The sequence below is a fragment of the Pseudoliparis swirei genome, chromosome 2 (assembly GCF_029220125.1).
Source record: "Pseudoliparis swirei isolate HS2019 ecotype Mariana Trench chromosome 2, NWPU_hadal_v1, whole genome shotgun sequence".
Lineage (NCBI taxonomy): Eukaryota > Metazoa > Chordata > Actinopteri > Perciformes > Liparidae > Pseudoliparis > Pseudoliparis swirei.
Window position 1 is genome coordinate 22,785,615 of NC_079389.1, and position 16,877 is coordinate 22,802,491.

Sequence of the window (16,877 nt, forward strand, 5' to 3'; positions counted from 1 at the left end):
CACAGCATGGGGAGAGAGATCCACACAGCATGGGGGAGAGAGATCCACACAGCATGGGGAGAGAGATCCACACAGCATGGGGGAGAGATCCACACAGCATGGGGAGAGAGATCCACACAGCATGGGGAGGGAGATCCACACAGCATGGGGGAGAGAGATCCACACAGCATGGGGGAGAGATCCACACAGCATGGGGGAGAGATCCACACAGCATGGGGAGAGAGATCCACACAGCATGGGGAGAGAGATCCACACAGCATGGGGAGAGAGATCCACACAGCATGGGGGAGAGATCCACACAGCATGGGGGAGAGATCCACACAGCATGGGGGAGAGATCCACACAGCATGGGGGAGAGATCCACACAGCATGGGGGAGAGATCCACACAGCATGGGGGAGGAGATCCACACAGCATGGGGGAGAGATCCACACAGCATGGGGCGAGAGACATCCACACAGCATGGGGGGGAGGGGAGATCCACACAGCATGGGGGGGAGAGAGATCCACACAGCATGGGGGGGAGAGAGATCCACACAGCATGGGGAGAGAGAGATCCACACAGCATGGGGGGGAGGGGAGATCCACACAGCATGGGGGGAGAGAGATCCACACAGCATGGGGGGGGGGAGATCCACACAGCATGGGGGGGGGGAGAGAGATCCACACAGCATGGGGGGGTATTCAGCTCATCTTGTCAGCGACGGCCGTATTAAATATTCTAAGTATAAATGTTTTAACGACGTCCTCTTCCTCCCATCCTCTTCCTCACGCCTGCTCCTCATATCTTAATCTTCGTCACTGAAGTGAAACCCTGCCTCTGACCTTCTGAGAGGAGCATTGAGAGTCAGCTGGAACCTTAAAGGGGTACACACGCCATTTTAACCAAGCGGCCAAAAGGAGGACAATGTTCCCGGGATTGACCTCCGCCGGCCACCGTACGTCGGCCGTCGAGTACGGACTCGATACCAGTGAAAACAATTCTAGAAGGAGCTAATGCGGTCACAACAACTACATTTTACAGTTTGCATTTGAACGCATCGCGATGAACGTTGTGATTTACTTTTTTGCTCAAGCGACTGAACGCATCGTAATATAACTCAAGGCAACCTGCGTTAGCGTTAGCATGGTAGCTCCTCTATTTAGCCAAGCAGCTAACAGCTAGCGGCTAACAGTTAGCATCTGACAGCGAATGCTAACTAGCTAACGTTATCCAGTTAAAATAGGGAGCATGGGAGTGTTCAGCTACAGGTATGAAGGACGAGTTTAAACACGTCCAGGTGGGACATGTGTGGTTGTTGTTGTTGTTGTTGACAGCGATATTATTTCAGGCTCAATCTGAAGCATTATCAGAATCCTTCATGTTGAGACCTTCAGAGAGCGATGATGCAACACGCTTCATCCTCAGAGATTAGGATTTTAATCTGTGACAATAACAAACATTTCTAGATAAATGTTTCGATACAATTAAATGACGTCATAGCTCAGCTATGTGTGTGAGGGAGGGAGGAAGAGAGGGAGGAAGGGAGGGAGGAAGGGAGGGAGACAGGAAGGAAGGGATGGAGGAAGGGAGGGAGGAAGGGAGGGAGACAGGAAGGAAGGGATGGAGGAAGGTATGGAGGAAGGGAGGGAGGGATGGAAGGAGAGAGGATGGGATAGGGAGGGAGGAAGGGAGGGAGGGATTGAAGGAAGAGAGGAAGGTAGTCAGGTTAAAGTGAGTGTAGATTAAATCTCTCTCTCCTCTCCTCCATCAAGAGAGAGCAGGAATCCTCCGAGGTGGTGGAGCGTTTCCTTGTTGTTGTTGTTGTTGTTGTTGCTGGTGAAAGGCGATGTGACTCACTGTAGGAGCAGCCGTACGCCTCGACCCTCAGGCCCATCCAGCCGCTGGGGTTCCAGTCCAGAGGGACGAAGCGCAGGAAGCGCGTCCTCAGCGGGGCGGCCATCTTGTTCTGGACCACGGCCTCCGAGTTCACGTTCCCCACCAGCCTCTAGGGGGAGGGGACAGGGGTAGAACCGGAGAACCACGGAACCAGAGAACTATGGAACGAGAGAACCAAGGAACCAGAGAACCGGAGAACCACGGAACCGGAGAACCACGGAACCAGAGAACTATGGAACTAGAGAACCAAGGAACTGGAGAACCGGAGAACCCACCTCCTCCCCTCCAGAGAGAACTCTCATATCTTTCCAGCTGGAAACTTGAAATAGACAAAAAATAAAAAAGGATGAAATCCTGAAATAGTGCAGCGACAAAACGCTGACAGGCCACGCCCTCTGGGGGGGGGGGGGGGGGCAGTGTCCTCCTCCCCATCCTTGAACATACTCTTTGATGTAAAGTGATAAGAACCGTGTGAAACACGAGAACATCCGTTAGGGCGTAACCACGGAGACGATGAAGAAGAACCTCAGAGAGCTGAGAGGAGGCGTTCTTCTCTTTTATTATATTACAACCCCTCTCTCTCTCTTCTTTCCTCCCTCCCTCCCTTCAAACATTCCTTCCTCTCTCTCGCCCTCCCAACCACTCTCTCCTGCCTTCCCTTCCTTTCTCCTTCCATCCTTACTCCCTCTCTTCCTCCGCCCCTCCCTCCATCCCTTCCTTCTCCCTCCTTTCAATCCTTCCTCTCTGCTTCCCTCCCTCCATCCCTTTATGCATCTCTTTATCTTTGTTTTTTATCTCTTTATTGTTGTTTTGAATCTCTTTATTGTTGTTTTGCATCTCTTTATTGTTGTTTTGAATCTCTTTATTGTTGTTTTGCATCTCTTTATTGTTGTTTTGAATCTCTTTATTGTTGTTTTGCATCTCTTTATTGTTGTTTTGCATCTCTTTGTAGTTGTTTTGCATCTTTATTGTTGTTTTTTATCTCTTTATTGTTGTTTTGAATCTCTTTATTGTTGTTTTGCATCTCTTTATTGTTGTTTTGCATCTCTTTGTAGTTGTTTTGCATCTCTTTATTGTTGTTTTTTATCTCTTTATTGTTGTTTTGCATCTCTTTATAGTTGTTTTGCATCTCTTTATTGTTGTTTTGCATCTCTTTATTGTTGTTTTGCATCTCTTTGTAGTAGTTTTGCATCTCTTTGTGCATGTTTTTTATCTCTTTGTGGTTGTTTTGCATCTCTTTATTGTTGTTTTGCATCTCTTTGTAGTTGTTTTGCATCTCTTTGTGCATGTTTTTGATCTCTTTGTGGTTGTTTTGCATCTCTTTATTGTTGTTTTGCATCTCTTTGTGGTTGTTTTGCATCTCTTTGTGCATGTTTTTGATCTCTTTGTGGTTGTTTTGCATCTCTTTATTGTTGTTTTGCATCTCTTTGTAGTAGTTTTGCATCTCTTTGTGCATGTTTTTGATCTCTTTGTGGTTGTTTTGCATCTCTTTATTGTTGTTTTGCATCTCTTTGTAGTAGTTTTGCATCTCTTTGTGCATGTTTTTGATCTCTTTGTGGTTGTTTTGCATCTCTTTATTGTTGTTTTGCATCTCTTTGTAGTAGTTTTGCATCTCTTTGTGCATGTTTTTGATCTCTTTGTGGTTGTTTTGCATCTCTCTGTCGTCTCTTTGTGTCTCTACGTCGTCTCTTCGTGTCTCTGTGGACGTTTCGGGTCCTTCAGGCTCACGAGTCATCCGCTCATGTCCGTTTAGTTTACCGCCTTTTTCCGACACTTATTTTTCTCCCGCTCATTAACTCCGTGTTTCCGCTCGACTCCCAGCTGGGAAAATAAAGAATCTAATGAGCCAATAGGATTGTGACCTCCAGCTCTTCATTGCCAACGACGCCGTCACCAGAGCTTCTGATCCAGAGCGCCGCTGCGGCTCCTGAGCGTGACGGTTGTTTTGGTTTCCTCTCTGGAAAGAGCCGCCGAACATCCTGTGAGCTTCAGCCGGGAGGACACAGCGCCCGAGGGGAGCAGAGCGTCCAGAGGTCGGCCCCGCCCACACACACGACCCTCAGCCCTCCCTGACTTCAGTATGTTTCCACTCCGGCTCATTAAGACTCTTTACTCTCGCTCTCCCGCGGTGAGCTCCCTCGTGTCACGCTTCCTTTGTGTTGCATGTTGCATACGTTTATTTTAATCAATCCACTCGGGGGATGAATCCCGCCGCCGGCGGTGGAATACAGTGTGTGTGTGTTTGTGTGTGTGTTTTGTGAAAAGGTCACCGGCCAGTTAAACAGCCTCGGGCGGTGAGGAACGATGTGTACGTGACCTTCGGCAATCCCTGACCTCCTCCGGCCAACGAGCTGTATTTGTCTTATTGGTTTAACGCCGGCGAGCGGCAGAGGATCCACTTCCTGTTGTGGACCCGAGGCGGAGAGAAGACGTCTCGGCGGAGCCTCGGGCCCCGAGAGGCGGTGACGCCTCGAGTCACGGCCAACGGAAGCTAGAGCGGCACATTCTCCCCTGGTGTGTGTGTGTGTGTGTGTCTGTCTGTGTGTGCAGCCAGCTGTCCTCTGAAGCTCCCTATCGCACAACATTGCTCAACTATTACTCACAGTATATTTATATAAATATATATAAATAAATATATATAAGAAATATATATATTTTTATTTAAATATATATATTCATAAATATGGATATATATTGTGAAGAATAGTTGAGCGACAACATATATATATATAACTATATATAAAATTATATATATAAATATTTATATCTACATAAATACATATTTACATCCATATTTATATATATATTATTTATATACATATTTATATATTAATACATATTTCTGTATATATATATATATTTACATAAATACATATATATTCACATCCATATATATATATATATTATATATTAATAAATATTTCTGTATATATATATATTTACCAACTACAGGTGTGAAAGGAACCTCATTAACGTTTAATAATTAGAACTGGGGCGACTGTGGGTCAGTGGTGAGTCAATCAGAGGGTCGGCGGTTCAATCCCCGCCCTAGTCGATGTGTCCTTGAGCAAAACTCTTAACCCTGAGTTGCTCCCTGTGGCTGTGTCTAGTGTATGAATGCACCGTGACGTGGCTTTGGATAAAAGCGTGGGGTTGAAGGTCAGGGTCAAGGTCACTGCAGACGGTGGGACCAGCCACCAGTTTAGCACACGCACCGACCAGCCGCTCGAGTTGCATTTCCCCGTGCCGTCGGGCCCCTGAAAAATATCCCGAGACGAGATACAATTACTGAGATAACATCAGCAATCGTGCAAAGAGCCCATTTTTTAATCCCCGTTAGAAGCCTGTCTACCTGAACGGCCGCCAAAGCTTGGAAATAATGTGCAAATTCCTCCGCGGACGAGAATCTGCTTCACACGTTTTTATTCACCGCCGCATTAAAAATAGATTGGCGACTCCGTCTCGTGGAGGATGATGAAGGTAATCTGCCGGAAGACGCTCCTCTTCCCACCCGAGTGCAGAGAGCAGCGAGCTCACCGCCGACTGGGCTGTTCATCTTTTTAGGTTAAAGTGGGATTTAAAACAGGTGCTCTGGCATTTGGTTAAAGTTAAAACGAACATTGAGCATTTTTTTTCACGCCATGAGAGTTTTACAAATCTCCGAAACGCTCCTGCAGACGTTCGATGTTCCTCCCGTGACTCAACCACTCAGTGGGTTATCGTCCAGAAACACGACGTCGTTTCACGTGTTCCTCTTGAGGAGGAGGAGCGGAGTAACACTCCTACAGGCAGCAAGGAGGCAGGAGGGAGGCAGGAGGGAGGCAGCAAGGAGGCTGACGTCAACGCAGAAACACGAGTGAGTCATAAGAGTTAAACAAAGGGAACACTTTCTTAATCAGGATGATATATATATATATATATATATATATATACATACATGTGTATATTTTAAGATGTGTTAAAGCCTTTATGGAACTTCATTTACATTTAGTGTTTTTTCTTTCTAGAGTGGGAAGTAGGAAGTTATTCCCCATTTTAATCTGAATAAATGACAGATTTAAGTAAACTTTGTGCACAAAATATTAATTAAATGAAGATATAACATATTTACAATAATATATATTAAGTAATTTAGAAGAAATTTCTCTTGAATAGATGAATATATTTTTATTGATTATTTAAGTATATATATATAAATTATTTTATTAGAATATATATATGTAATAAAATAATAATACTATTTTATTATACTATATATACAGGACTGTCTCAGAAAATTAGAATATTGTGATGAAGTTCTTTATTTTCTGAAATGCAATTAAAAAAACAAAAATGTCATGCATTCTGGATTCATTACAAATCAACTGAAATATTGCAAGCCTTTTATTCTTTTAATATTGCTGATTATGGCTTACAGCTTAAGAAAACTCAAATATCCTATCTCTAAATATTAGAATATCATGAAAAAGTATACTAGTAGGGTATTAAACAAATCACTTGAATTGTCTAATTAACTCGAAACACCTGCAAGGGTTTCCTGAGCCTTGACAAACACTCAGCTGTTATAAATCTTTTTTTTCACTTGGTCTGAGGAAATATTAAAATTTTATGAGATAGGATTTTAGAGTTTTCTTAAGCTGTAAGCCATAATCAGCAATATTAAAAGAATAAAAGGCTTGCAATATTTCAGTTGATTTGTAATGAATCCAGAATGCATGACATTTTTGTTTTTTTAATTGCATTACAGAAAATAAAGAACTTTATCACAATATTCTAATTTTCTGAGACAGTCCTGTATATATATATTATAATAAAAAACTAAAATAATTATATATATATATATTTTCAATAATATGTTGTATTATTATTTTATTATAATATATATATTTTCAATAATATGTTGTATTATTTTTACTATTTAATTATATAAATATATATATATATTATATATATCATAATAAAATTATAATCATACAACATATAATTATTTTATTATAATATATATATATATATCATAAAACAATTATAATAATAAAACATATTATTATTTTATTATAATACATATATATATCATAATAAAATTATAATAATACAAAAAATTACTATTTTATTATATTAAAAATAAAAACAATAATTATTATATCCCATAGGCCAGACTCCTGGGAACATATAATATATCAGCTCGTGTGAGTTCCATAGCGGCAGGATTGTTCTCCCCATTCTCTCTCTCTCTTTTCCCGGCGTGGCTAATTTGGCTCACCGTTAGCTAAGAGCATCTGAGAGCGAGCAGTCATATCAGCAGCTGCCGCTCGCTCATTAGTCCCCCTCGGCTCGCTCTCTGGCAGCGAGCCGTTACCTCGGAGCTCCACTTGTTAAAATGCCAGACGGATGTGAGTGAGCCTTCGCCAAAAGGTCTCGGCGAGCGCCGTCGTTAGTCAGCCCGAGTGAGACTTTTCAGGAATGAGAGATCTCTGGACTAATTGGCTGACATTCATCCCACGGACGACATAAATTACACCATAAATCCTCAAAATGTGCTCATTGAGCACCAGAAAGATGAGCTGGGCGGCTTAAATCGTCTTTGTGGAGCGGGCGTTAAGCGGGATGAAGCTCCGTCACGCCCGTGTGTGTACTTTTTTACGGCGTTATAAAACTGCTGAGTGGTATTAATTTAAACGTGTTAAAATACTCTCTGGTGGGTCACTGGCGCAGTGACAGCCGCGTGGCGGTGATGTCGTCGCATAAAGACGTTCATTTTCCACGAGGGATCGAAAAACCCGACGTGGTGATGATACTCTGCTCACAAATTAATCTCCGCTTAAATAAACGAAGAAAAAAAAAACAATTGTGCGACATCTTTTTTTTGGGGGGTTACCAGATGGTTGGAGGAGCTGCTCCGGCATTGGTGGACTAAGCTGCTGCTTCGGGCCCCCGGGGCCCTTCAGGGGCCGCTGAGTGCTCTGCAAGGGTTTAAGTGTGAAAGCTAATGTTTGTTGTCATATTTGCAGCCTGCGTAAGGAAGAGGAGGGAACGCATCGGTTGGTTGTTCTCCGGCGTGTGAAGACGAGGCTCGCTGCTTCACCTTTAAACCGATCTTCTAGGTTTCTGCTCGAAATAACAGAGTCGAACTAAACAGGCTGTATCTCTGCAACCGCTAGGGCTATTTGAATAAGGCTGGTGTTATAATGAAGGCAACACATGGGGCTTTTGGTCAGATGTGTAAATATGAGTGTATATGTTACTGGGTAAAAGTAAATTAAAGTATGAAACACAGCCAAAATAGAGTTTCAGGTTCGCTTAGAAAAAAAAAGAACCATTTTGAGGATGAATATCTTTTAGAAGGGTTGAGAGAAAAGGTTTAAACTCACACAGATCATAGATCGGTGTGTGGAGAGTCTCGCTGTGAAGTTTGGCTTTGCCAACGTGAAGCAGAACAAAGTTACACAGCTTCTAGTAAAGAGAATTTAGACTAGCTCTCCGAAATGGGCCATTCCATTTGAAGGTTCTCATGTATATTCCACTTATATATTACTTGTGGTGTTCAATACATCCAAAGGGGGGCGGAGCTAACACACAAACACACACACACAATCTCACACACACACGTGAGACGATGTTGCGTCACTAAACCGTCCGCTTGCTTGTTCCTCTCGCTCTGTTTAAACAGCTAACAAACAAACTGTGATGTCATCAGAGGAAGAGTGCTTAATGGGAGGTACATTCCCTCCCGGTGGTTGCAGCAGGGACTACAACCAGCCGGGGTGAAAGACTACAATTCCCACTCAGCAGTGCAGGCGGAAGAAGGCAGCCGCCCAGCTGAAAAGGATGAAGCTGATGAGCCGGCGGGGAACTGAAGAGAGTCCGGGACATTATGTTTGTGGTGTACACCGACGGGGGGTGGAGTTAAGTTTTGCCTTTTGTTTGATTTCAAAGAACCAAATTACAAAGACTTGGATTTAACGAAACCTTCGCCTGGCGTCTTGATTTGTGCACCCGCGCCTCACCCCACGATCCCGTCCTCTAAAGACATCACCAAACAAACAAACAAACAGGTGCATGTCATTGAGCTGGACTGTTCAAGTGACTTTTTAAACACTTTGAACGCCCTGCAGAAGGATTCATGTTTTCACTTTTGTAATGTGACGTTAAAAAGACAGATTTAAAGATTTATCCGTATTAATTGATGAAGAATAACGACGACGGCGGTTTAAAACCCCGAGGACCGGAGCCGACAGATTGAAATCACACTATTCGTAGTATTCGCAGCCGGCTGGTTTCCAGCTATAAATACGCAGCCGGTGAGCTGGGAGACGAGGTTCTGACTCCACCTGTTCCCGACTTGTCAGAACTGTCTTGTTAACGCTGCCGACGGCCCCGGGTTCCTCGCGGGGCCCCGTGGCTCTGGTCTCAGAGTCGAGCCTGGAGAGGCGTTCAGGTAACACACCCGGGGGCTCAAATATTACGCAGTCCGACGTTTTGTTTACAAGATGCACCGAGGACACGCAAAAAACTCCACGCGCGTACGAAGGCGCCGGTTGCAATATTCCCCTGAAAACACCAGGGGGCGCACGGACAGGAAACCACCCCGCGGCGCCGAGGGGGGGCGGTACCGTCAGATCTCAGATCCATGGACGGCTTTAGTTTAATATCCTGTAAACTATTTTTATTCAGCTGTAAATTATTCTCAATATATTTTGTATTTTTTTTAAAGACCTCGTGTTTCTAAAAGCAGCATCTTGTGTTATTGGTGCTTTTTTTATATCAGCAAATTATAAGTGACGGTCGCTCATATTCTGGCTCTGATTGGTTGGTTTGACGCCCGCCAGACACCCAGTTTTCACTATTCCTTTAGTCCGATACTCGGTTTTATGATTGTTTTCTTCTTCTTGCTGTTCTGGCTCATTTGTTGTTTTAATCTCTTTTTTGTTGTTGCGGTATTTTTATTTTGTTTTGAATGTGGTTGCGTAATTTTGTGTGTAAATATAATGAGTGAAGCCCGAAAAAATTGGTGTTATAATATACGAAATAAAATATTATAGGAACGAGGAAGTTTATTATTATCATACTTCCTTGTTAATAATAATACCAGGAATAACCACAAAATAATTGCAATAATTTAAGATGAAATAACATTTAAAAGACACAAAGCAAAAAAAACGACACCAATCCCGACATCCCCCCGCCGTCTCCGCTTGCTCGCTGTTCAACCCGATTAAGAAAAAGAAGATGACGCCGTTGTTCCGCCGCTAATTGGACCACCAGGTATAAAAAAACCACGAAGGACCTCGTCAGCAGCCTCGTAACGAAACTGGGACGGAACAAAACGATTAACAACACGTTCCAACCATCGGGCTTTTTTTCCTCTCCGACTTCGAGCGCCTTCGCGATAATTGCGTTGACAGCCACCGCTCCCACACACCAACCAACGCCAACCCACGCCTCAGAGGAACAACAAGTGGAGAGCATGCGTCACCGACCCGGGAACATCGGTGACGGAGAGATCTCGGAAGGGAACGTACGGCTGAACCTCTGTGAAGCGAGCCAAGGCAGCTGATTGGCTGTTAGGGGGCGGCGGGGGAAACGCTCATGGCTTCTGATTCTGGGAGTTCGGGCGAAACCAAAGAGTCTCTGTATGTTCACCGGGAGTCGGGGGGGCTTCTTCTTTCTTTCTGCGGAAATGTGCTTCAAAAATTAAATAAGAAATCTGAAGTCCCGCCTCCAAACTAATTAACGGAGGGAAAATCTGTGTTTTAATTCATAAATGAGCTCCACTACAACTCATTATGATTTGATCTGACATTTTTGTAATTTAAGCGCCGTAATCAACAAACGCTGCAGATTTTTACACAACTTCAACATTAATATTTGATTTTTATGTTTATTTTCTCCGCTGCTCGACAATCGCTGCCTTGAATTCCTGACGCTGCTCATGAATGAAAGCTGTATTCATGCTATAAATACTTCATAAGTTGTCTGGTGGCTGTGGCTATCATTTAGAAGTCCTCTCGTAACTTTGGCCTGAAATACAATTTATTTTGATTTCTTCACACTGGAAATTCTAGTATTTTTGTCACTTTAAGCTCGAACAAGATCTGCCGGATCATGTGGGGTCGGGCCGCGCTAGCTTCCCCCCCCCCCCCCCCCCGCTTCCAGTCTTTATGCTAAGCTACGATAACTAAATCCCGCCTTCAGACTCTCAAGAAAGCAAATAAAAAGCACAATTACCAAAACCTCGATCCATTCCTTCAATCATAAACAGACCAGAATAACATTCCATGGATTCTGTTAATGTTCTTCTTCAGAAAAAAATATATATATGTTGAAATTTTCATTTACAATGAAAAATTGCAATAAAAAAATCAAATACTCTGAAAAAACCCCCATGATTGGATAAAAATCGAGCGTCTTATTTTCCAGTTTTCTTGAAGTTTCTCGAGCATCGAACCCCCGGGGACCCCAAAGCAATGAACCGCGGCGGTCACTCACCCCGACGCCGTCCTCCTGCCGGTACTGCTTCCAGGCTCGGCCCGTGTCGCTGTAGAGGAGCAGGAAGCCGCCCACCCAGTCCCAGCTGTCGAAGCGGCCCTGCGTGGCCACGGCCGTGACCTCCATCTGCTCCTTGAGGTCCACCTGGAGCCAGGGCTCCTGTTCGGTCACCACGGGGGACCAGCCTCCTGCTCCTGGGGGGGGGGTACATTATGCTCAGGAAGAAGAAGAAGAAGCATACAGCCCTGGGTTGGTCTCCCGAGGGGCTTCCAGGTGAAGTCACACCGAAGGTCAGACGTCTCCCTTCTTGGTAAAAATAGACGATTCTTTTTTTCTTTTTTTAAACGTCCTCAAGAACTCTCGAAGTGCAGAGCGATGCGAGTTTACTCGTGTTCATCGAGCTTCCTCTGCACAATATCCACAAAGAGTCCGTCGTCTCTCCGGTGAACCGATACCAGTGAAGCACCTTTTCTGGTCATATAATCGATAAAAACAACCTGCTGGTGACGGTTGAGAACCGTTATCCTCCAACCTTAAAAAGGTTGTCTCCATAGCGCATTGGTGCTGAAAGTTTGATCTACACAGGAGGGTCATGTACGTTCCAAATATAAGTCATAATATTCAGCATTACCCATTGATTTGGAGGTCTTCTTCAAGCCGGTGTAAGTTGTAACTCGAGAGACGATAAATTGTATCAACATAGCGACTAAGGCCACATTTACACATAGCCGGGTATTTACAGAAACGAATATTTCTGCCCCTCCGTTTTCAAAAATAACGTCGTACACACAAGGTCGTTTTCAAAAAAGTTTCTGTTTGCACCGAAGCAAACAACTATAAACATAGGACGCTCACATGACGTGAAGCATTTTTAGTCGCATACTGTGACGTTTGACAACCTAAAACTCTGTTTGACTTAGTTCACACGCACACAAAAACGGTGTTTTCAGAAATCTCCACTTTGGCCGGAGTTTTTTTAGAAATGATCGTTTTCCGTGATAAAACCTCCGTTTTTGTGTAAATGAAAGGCCAAAACGCATGAAAATATATGCGTTTTCCCATCGTGTAAACGGAGTCTAAGAGGGTCATGTCTGTCTCAAATATAAGTAATAATTCTCGAATTCAAACCCAAATATTCAGCGTTACCCATTGATTTCCAATGTTTGGGAGGCCCTCTTCCATCCGGTGTACGTTGTAACTCGAGAGGTATCAAAGGAGCGATGAAGAGGGTCATGCCCATCCTAAATATAATAAGCAGGTTTTTAGACGTAAGTAAAAGGCCCAGGCAGCCAATCAAATCGATCATTTGTCCGACCAAAATATTCAGCGTTACCCATTGATTGGTTTGGAGGTCGTCTTCCAACCAGGCAAGACGCGAAAAATGGCCTCCCGAAAGACGGTGCCTTCGGTGAATGAAAGGGTGTGAGTGTTTAGTTGGAGCCCCCCCCCCCCCCCCCCATATGAATGTGTGACTGACAGGTGGCGCTACACTGCTTTAAGCGGTCGGAGAATTAGAAAGGCGGCAAACAAAATCCACTTAAAAGTCAATTTTCCTGGATTTTCCTCTGGCCCAGGGACGTTTTTTAATATAAAGAACCTCTTATTATAACCGTCTTTCAAATAAAACCTCTTTGTACTCTTTTACAACCGCTTCAAAAGCCTTCGTATCTGTTCTACAACTACCTTCTCAATGAGAACCGGTGTTCAGTTCTCACCCAGCGAAACATTCATCAAATGTAATTACGTGTAAAAGCAATCGGAGACACGGACGGGGAATTTTTTTATCCTCTCGTGGGCGCCATGCAGAGCGAGTCACGAGTCACAGAGACGAGTAACGAGAAGGACACGAGACAAACACAGGACTTTCACCCAGGACGGACCGCTGTTCTTGTTCCCGAGCGTAAACAAAAGTAACCGTTAGCTTGACGCTTAAACACGGCAGTTACGTGGCACTTCAGAGCTTAAGGTTTCTCATTTACGTGATCCGTGGACGTGGAAGGAACCCCAAGAGACACAAACACCCCGTGACACGGGATGACTTTCACCCAGGACAGACCGCTGTGTTTAAATGGGTTAGGGTTGTATTTATTTTAAGTTTACTTAATTTTTTTATTTGTAGTTGAAGACATTTGTCTTTTTTTTACCTAAAAGACAGTATTTATGTTATTTTTGGTCTGTTCAGTTTTAATCAGTGCATTCCAAGTTTAGTCGACTAAAGTTGCATTCTTTGTAAAATTGCTGGTTTTCTGTACAATAAAACCCTATTTTTGACTTCTAGTTTGTTTCTTATGGGGAAAGATTAAGGTACTTTATTTTTTGCCGTGTACCCTTCACTGTATTAGTATCGCATTATTATTATGAAATGTGTCATTTAAAAAAACAGGAATGCAAAATGGATCAAAATAATAATACAAATTTAAATGGACACAATTAGTTTGAAAGCCAAAATATCCGTTTAGAAATTAAATATTATGACGTTGCAGACAAAAACAATATTATTTTAACATGTTTCCGTTGTTGGTTGTAATAGTTTATTTTGATTCTGTAGTCTTATGCTTTAAATTAATACATATAGAAAGATATTTTAATAGGAAATATTAGGGAGAATATTATTATGAATGTATTATGAAGCATAAGGAAAAGACTGTTTTCTCTATGCAAATGATAAATGTAAATGGGAAGAGTTAATGGATTGGCTGTTGGCGACTAATATAAGCGTCTGTCCAGGTGAGGGTCCCTGGGGGTCCGGTCTCTCGTTCTGGTCCCTGGGTCACGCAGAAACTGTTCTCCGGTGTTTACAGGGGGAGGAGCCTGTGGGGCTAAAGGTCGGACGGACCCGCGATCACGAGCCAATAAATATTGTTAAACTTAATTCACCGCATCCGGAGCCTGATTTCCATCATCTGCGAAGTGCCGAGTATCAGAACCTTTATACCGCCGTGGTAGCGGCGTGCGAAGTGTGGAGGACACGTAATAAACCCTCGTACTCACCATCTCTCCGGTTGAGCTTGGCGTTGTGAGCGGCGTAGGCGGCGGACGACTGAGACGAGCCCTGAAAGGACGACTGCGGCAGCGTGGACACCAGAGGAGCGTTGCAATTATCTGAGGAAAGAAAACAGAGACGGCCATTAACTCTGACGCACGTGTGTGCGTCGTGTGTGTGTGCGGTTGTGTGTGTTTGTGTGTGTGGTTTTCTTCATCTGTCAGTTTCAGTTCATCGAATGTATTTCACATGCAAATCAGATTCATCCGGCTGGTAATAGAAAATATATCGTGGAGGAGTTAAACATGTCGGTTCAAAGTGCATCTTTACCTGGCGGGGGAGTTTTAAAGTGAGATGTGTGTGTGTGTGTGTGTGTGTGAATAACAGCGGCCTCACTTATCCAGTTCACAAATACCTCAAACAGTCTATTAACCCATGCAGTGACCCTCGGAAACAGCACGGGAAAACTCCACGGCTCACTTTCGTGTGCGTCCGCACGCACGTGTGTGTGTGCCTGTATGTGTGTGTGTGTCTGCACGCGTGTGTGTGTCTGCACGTGTGTGTGTGTCTGCACGTATGTGTGTGTCTGCATGTGTGTGTGTGTTCTTTTTCTTTAATCCCACAGTGTGAGATTACATCACGTCCAACGGGCAGGAACAGATTAGGAGCCCAGTGATTTGAACCTGCCAGTCTCATCTAGCCTGCACCCCGCCACAATAAGAGCATGCAAGTCGAACAACAAACGCACCCCCCCACCCCCCGTGTGCCTCGGCCCAGACGCATTAAGGCCTGCATTTGAGAGCGTAATGAAAACTGGCACCGGCCCGATTACAATTCATCCCCGCGCTCTCTCTCCATCAGCGAGCAGGTTTACTCCTCCTTTTGTTTGTTTTTTTGGATCCTACTTTACGGCAAATTCAGACGGATTCCGAGCACATCTGGAGCGCCGATTGGCCGTCGATCTGCGAGACAAAGAGCGCGGCGTTGAGCTGTCGCCGATGAGCTCCTTCTCCTTTTAAGGGCGCCCCGCCGAAACGTTTGCGACTGACCTGATTTGACTGCTCTCAGATCGCCTGCCAAGAGATTTCTCTAATCCTGATTTCAAGTGTGACTGAAGTGGATCACGCTGTTTTAGTCCAAGACTCAAATTACGGGCTGAGCCGCGAATGCAGATGTTCATAGAGGGGAAAGAGGAGAGCGGCGTGCCATCTTATCAACCGGGGGCCTTATGCAAGCACAGCGCTCGCGTAATCTGTCAAAGCGTCTCACGAGTTTCATCCCCGAAGGATAATTCTCACTCGCCTTCTTTTAATTTGCTCGTACGATGAAAGACGAAAGCTTCGGTCCTTCATTCGTCCGTTTACACAACCGTCAACAACCACGAGAAAGATTGGAGACGTCAGCGTTCCCAGGCTGGTCAAATGTGGCAGTTTGGCAACTCCAGAGTAAGTTTTTCAAAATAAACTTTAGTTGTGGTTCAAATTTCGGCGACAAAACTTCTTGGTTAGGGTTGGGGAAAAATATCGTAACTCAGGTCACAATAAGTACGGTTGATATGAAGTGAAACAGCCTACGTTACGTACGTATTGAAGTTATGCTAACGTAGTTAGAGACTACGTTGCGTACGTATTGAAGTTATGCTAACGTGGTAAGAGGTTGCGTACGTATTGAAGTTATGCTAACATTGTAAGAGGATACATTTCGTACGTATTAAAGTTATGCTAATGTAGTAAGAGGATACATTTCGTACATATTGAAGTTATGCTAACCTAGTAAGAGGCTACGTTACGTACGTATTGAAGTTATGCTAACTCCTTATGAGGCTAAATTGTGTATGTATTGGATTATGCTACGTACAGTATGTACTGAAATTATGCTAACAAGGTAAGACGCTACATTACGTACACTACCGTTCAAAAGTTTGGGATCACTTAGAAATGTCCTTATTTTTCAAAGAAAAGCATTGTTTTTTTCAATGAAGATAACATTAAATCAATCAGAAATACACTCTATACATTGTTAATGTGGTAAATGACTATTCTAGGTGGAAACGTCTGGTTTCGAATGAAATATCTCCATAGGTGTATAGAGGCCCATTTCCATCAACTATCACTCCAGTGTTCTAATGGTACATTGTGTTTGCTAATCGCCTTAGAAAACTAATGGATGATTAGAAAACCCTTGTGCAATTATGTTAGCACAGCTGAAAACTGTTTTGCTGATGAGAGAAGCTATAAAACTGGCCTTTGAGCTAGTTGATTATCTGGAGCATCACATTTGTGGGTTCGATAAGACTCTCAAAATGGCCAGAAAAAAAGAACTTTCATGTGAAATTCGCCAGTCTATTCTTGTTCTTAGAAATGAAGGCTATTCCATGCGAGAAATTGCAAAGAAACTGAAAATTTCCTACAGCGGTGTGTACTACTCCCTTCAGAGAACAGCACCAACGGGCTCTAACCAGAGCAGAAAGAGAAGTGGGAGGCCCCGGTGCACAACTCAGCAAGAAGACAAGTACGGGGAGACGACGAAA

At 43.8% G+C, this 16,877-nt stretch overlaps 1 protein-coding gene across 2 annotated transcripts in view; it reads right to left on the bottom strand.

Annotated features, from left to right (window-relative positions):
* The window catches only part of cntnap5a (contactin associated protein family member 5a), a 110,610-nt gene that overhangs the window by 71,619 nt on the left and 22,114 nt on the right, over positions 1–16,877 (bottom strand). For both annotated transcript variants that reach the window (XR_008833159.1, XM_056426110.1), the window contains exons 2-4: positions 14,356–14,466; positions 11,365–11,558; positions 1,840–1,987 (exon numbers count right to left, since the gene is read on the bottom strand). Coding sequence is in view for 1 of the 2 variants with exons in the window: in XM_056426110.1 (XP_056282085.1) it covers positions 1,840–1,987; positions 11,365–11,558; positions 14,356–14,466 (453 nt within the window). In the remaining variant the exon portion in view is untranslated. The remainder of the gene's footprint in view (positions 1–1,839; positions 1,988–11,364; positions 11,559–14,355; positions 14,467–16,877) is intronic.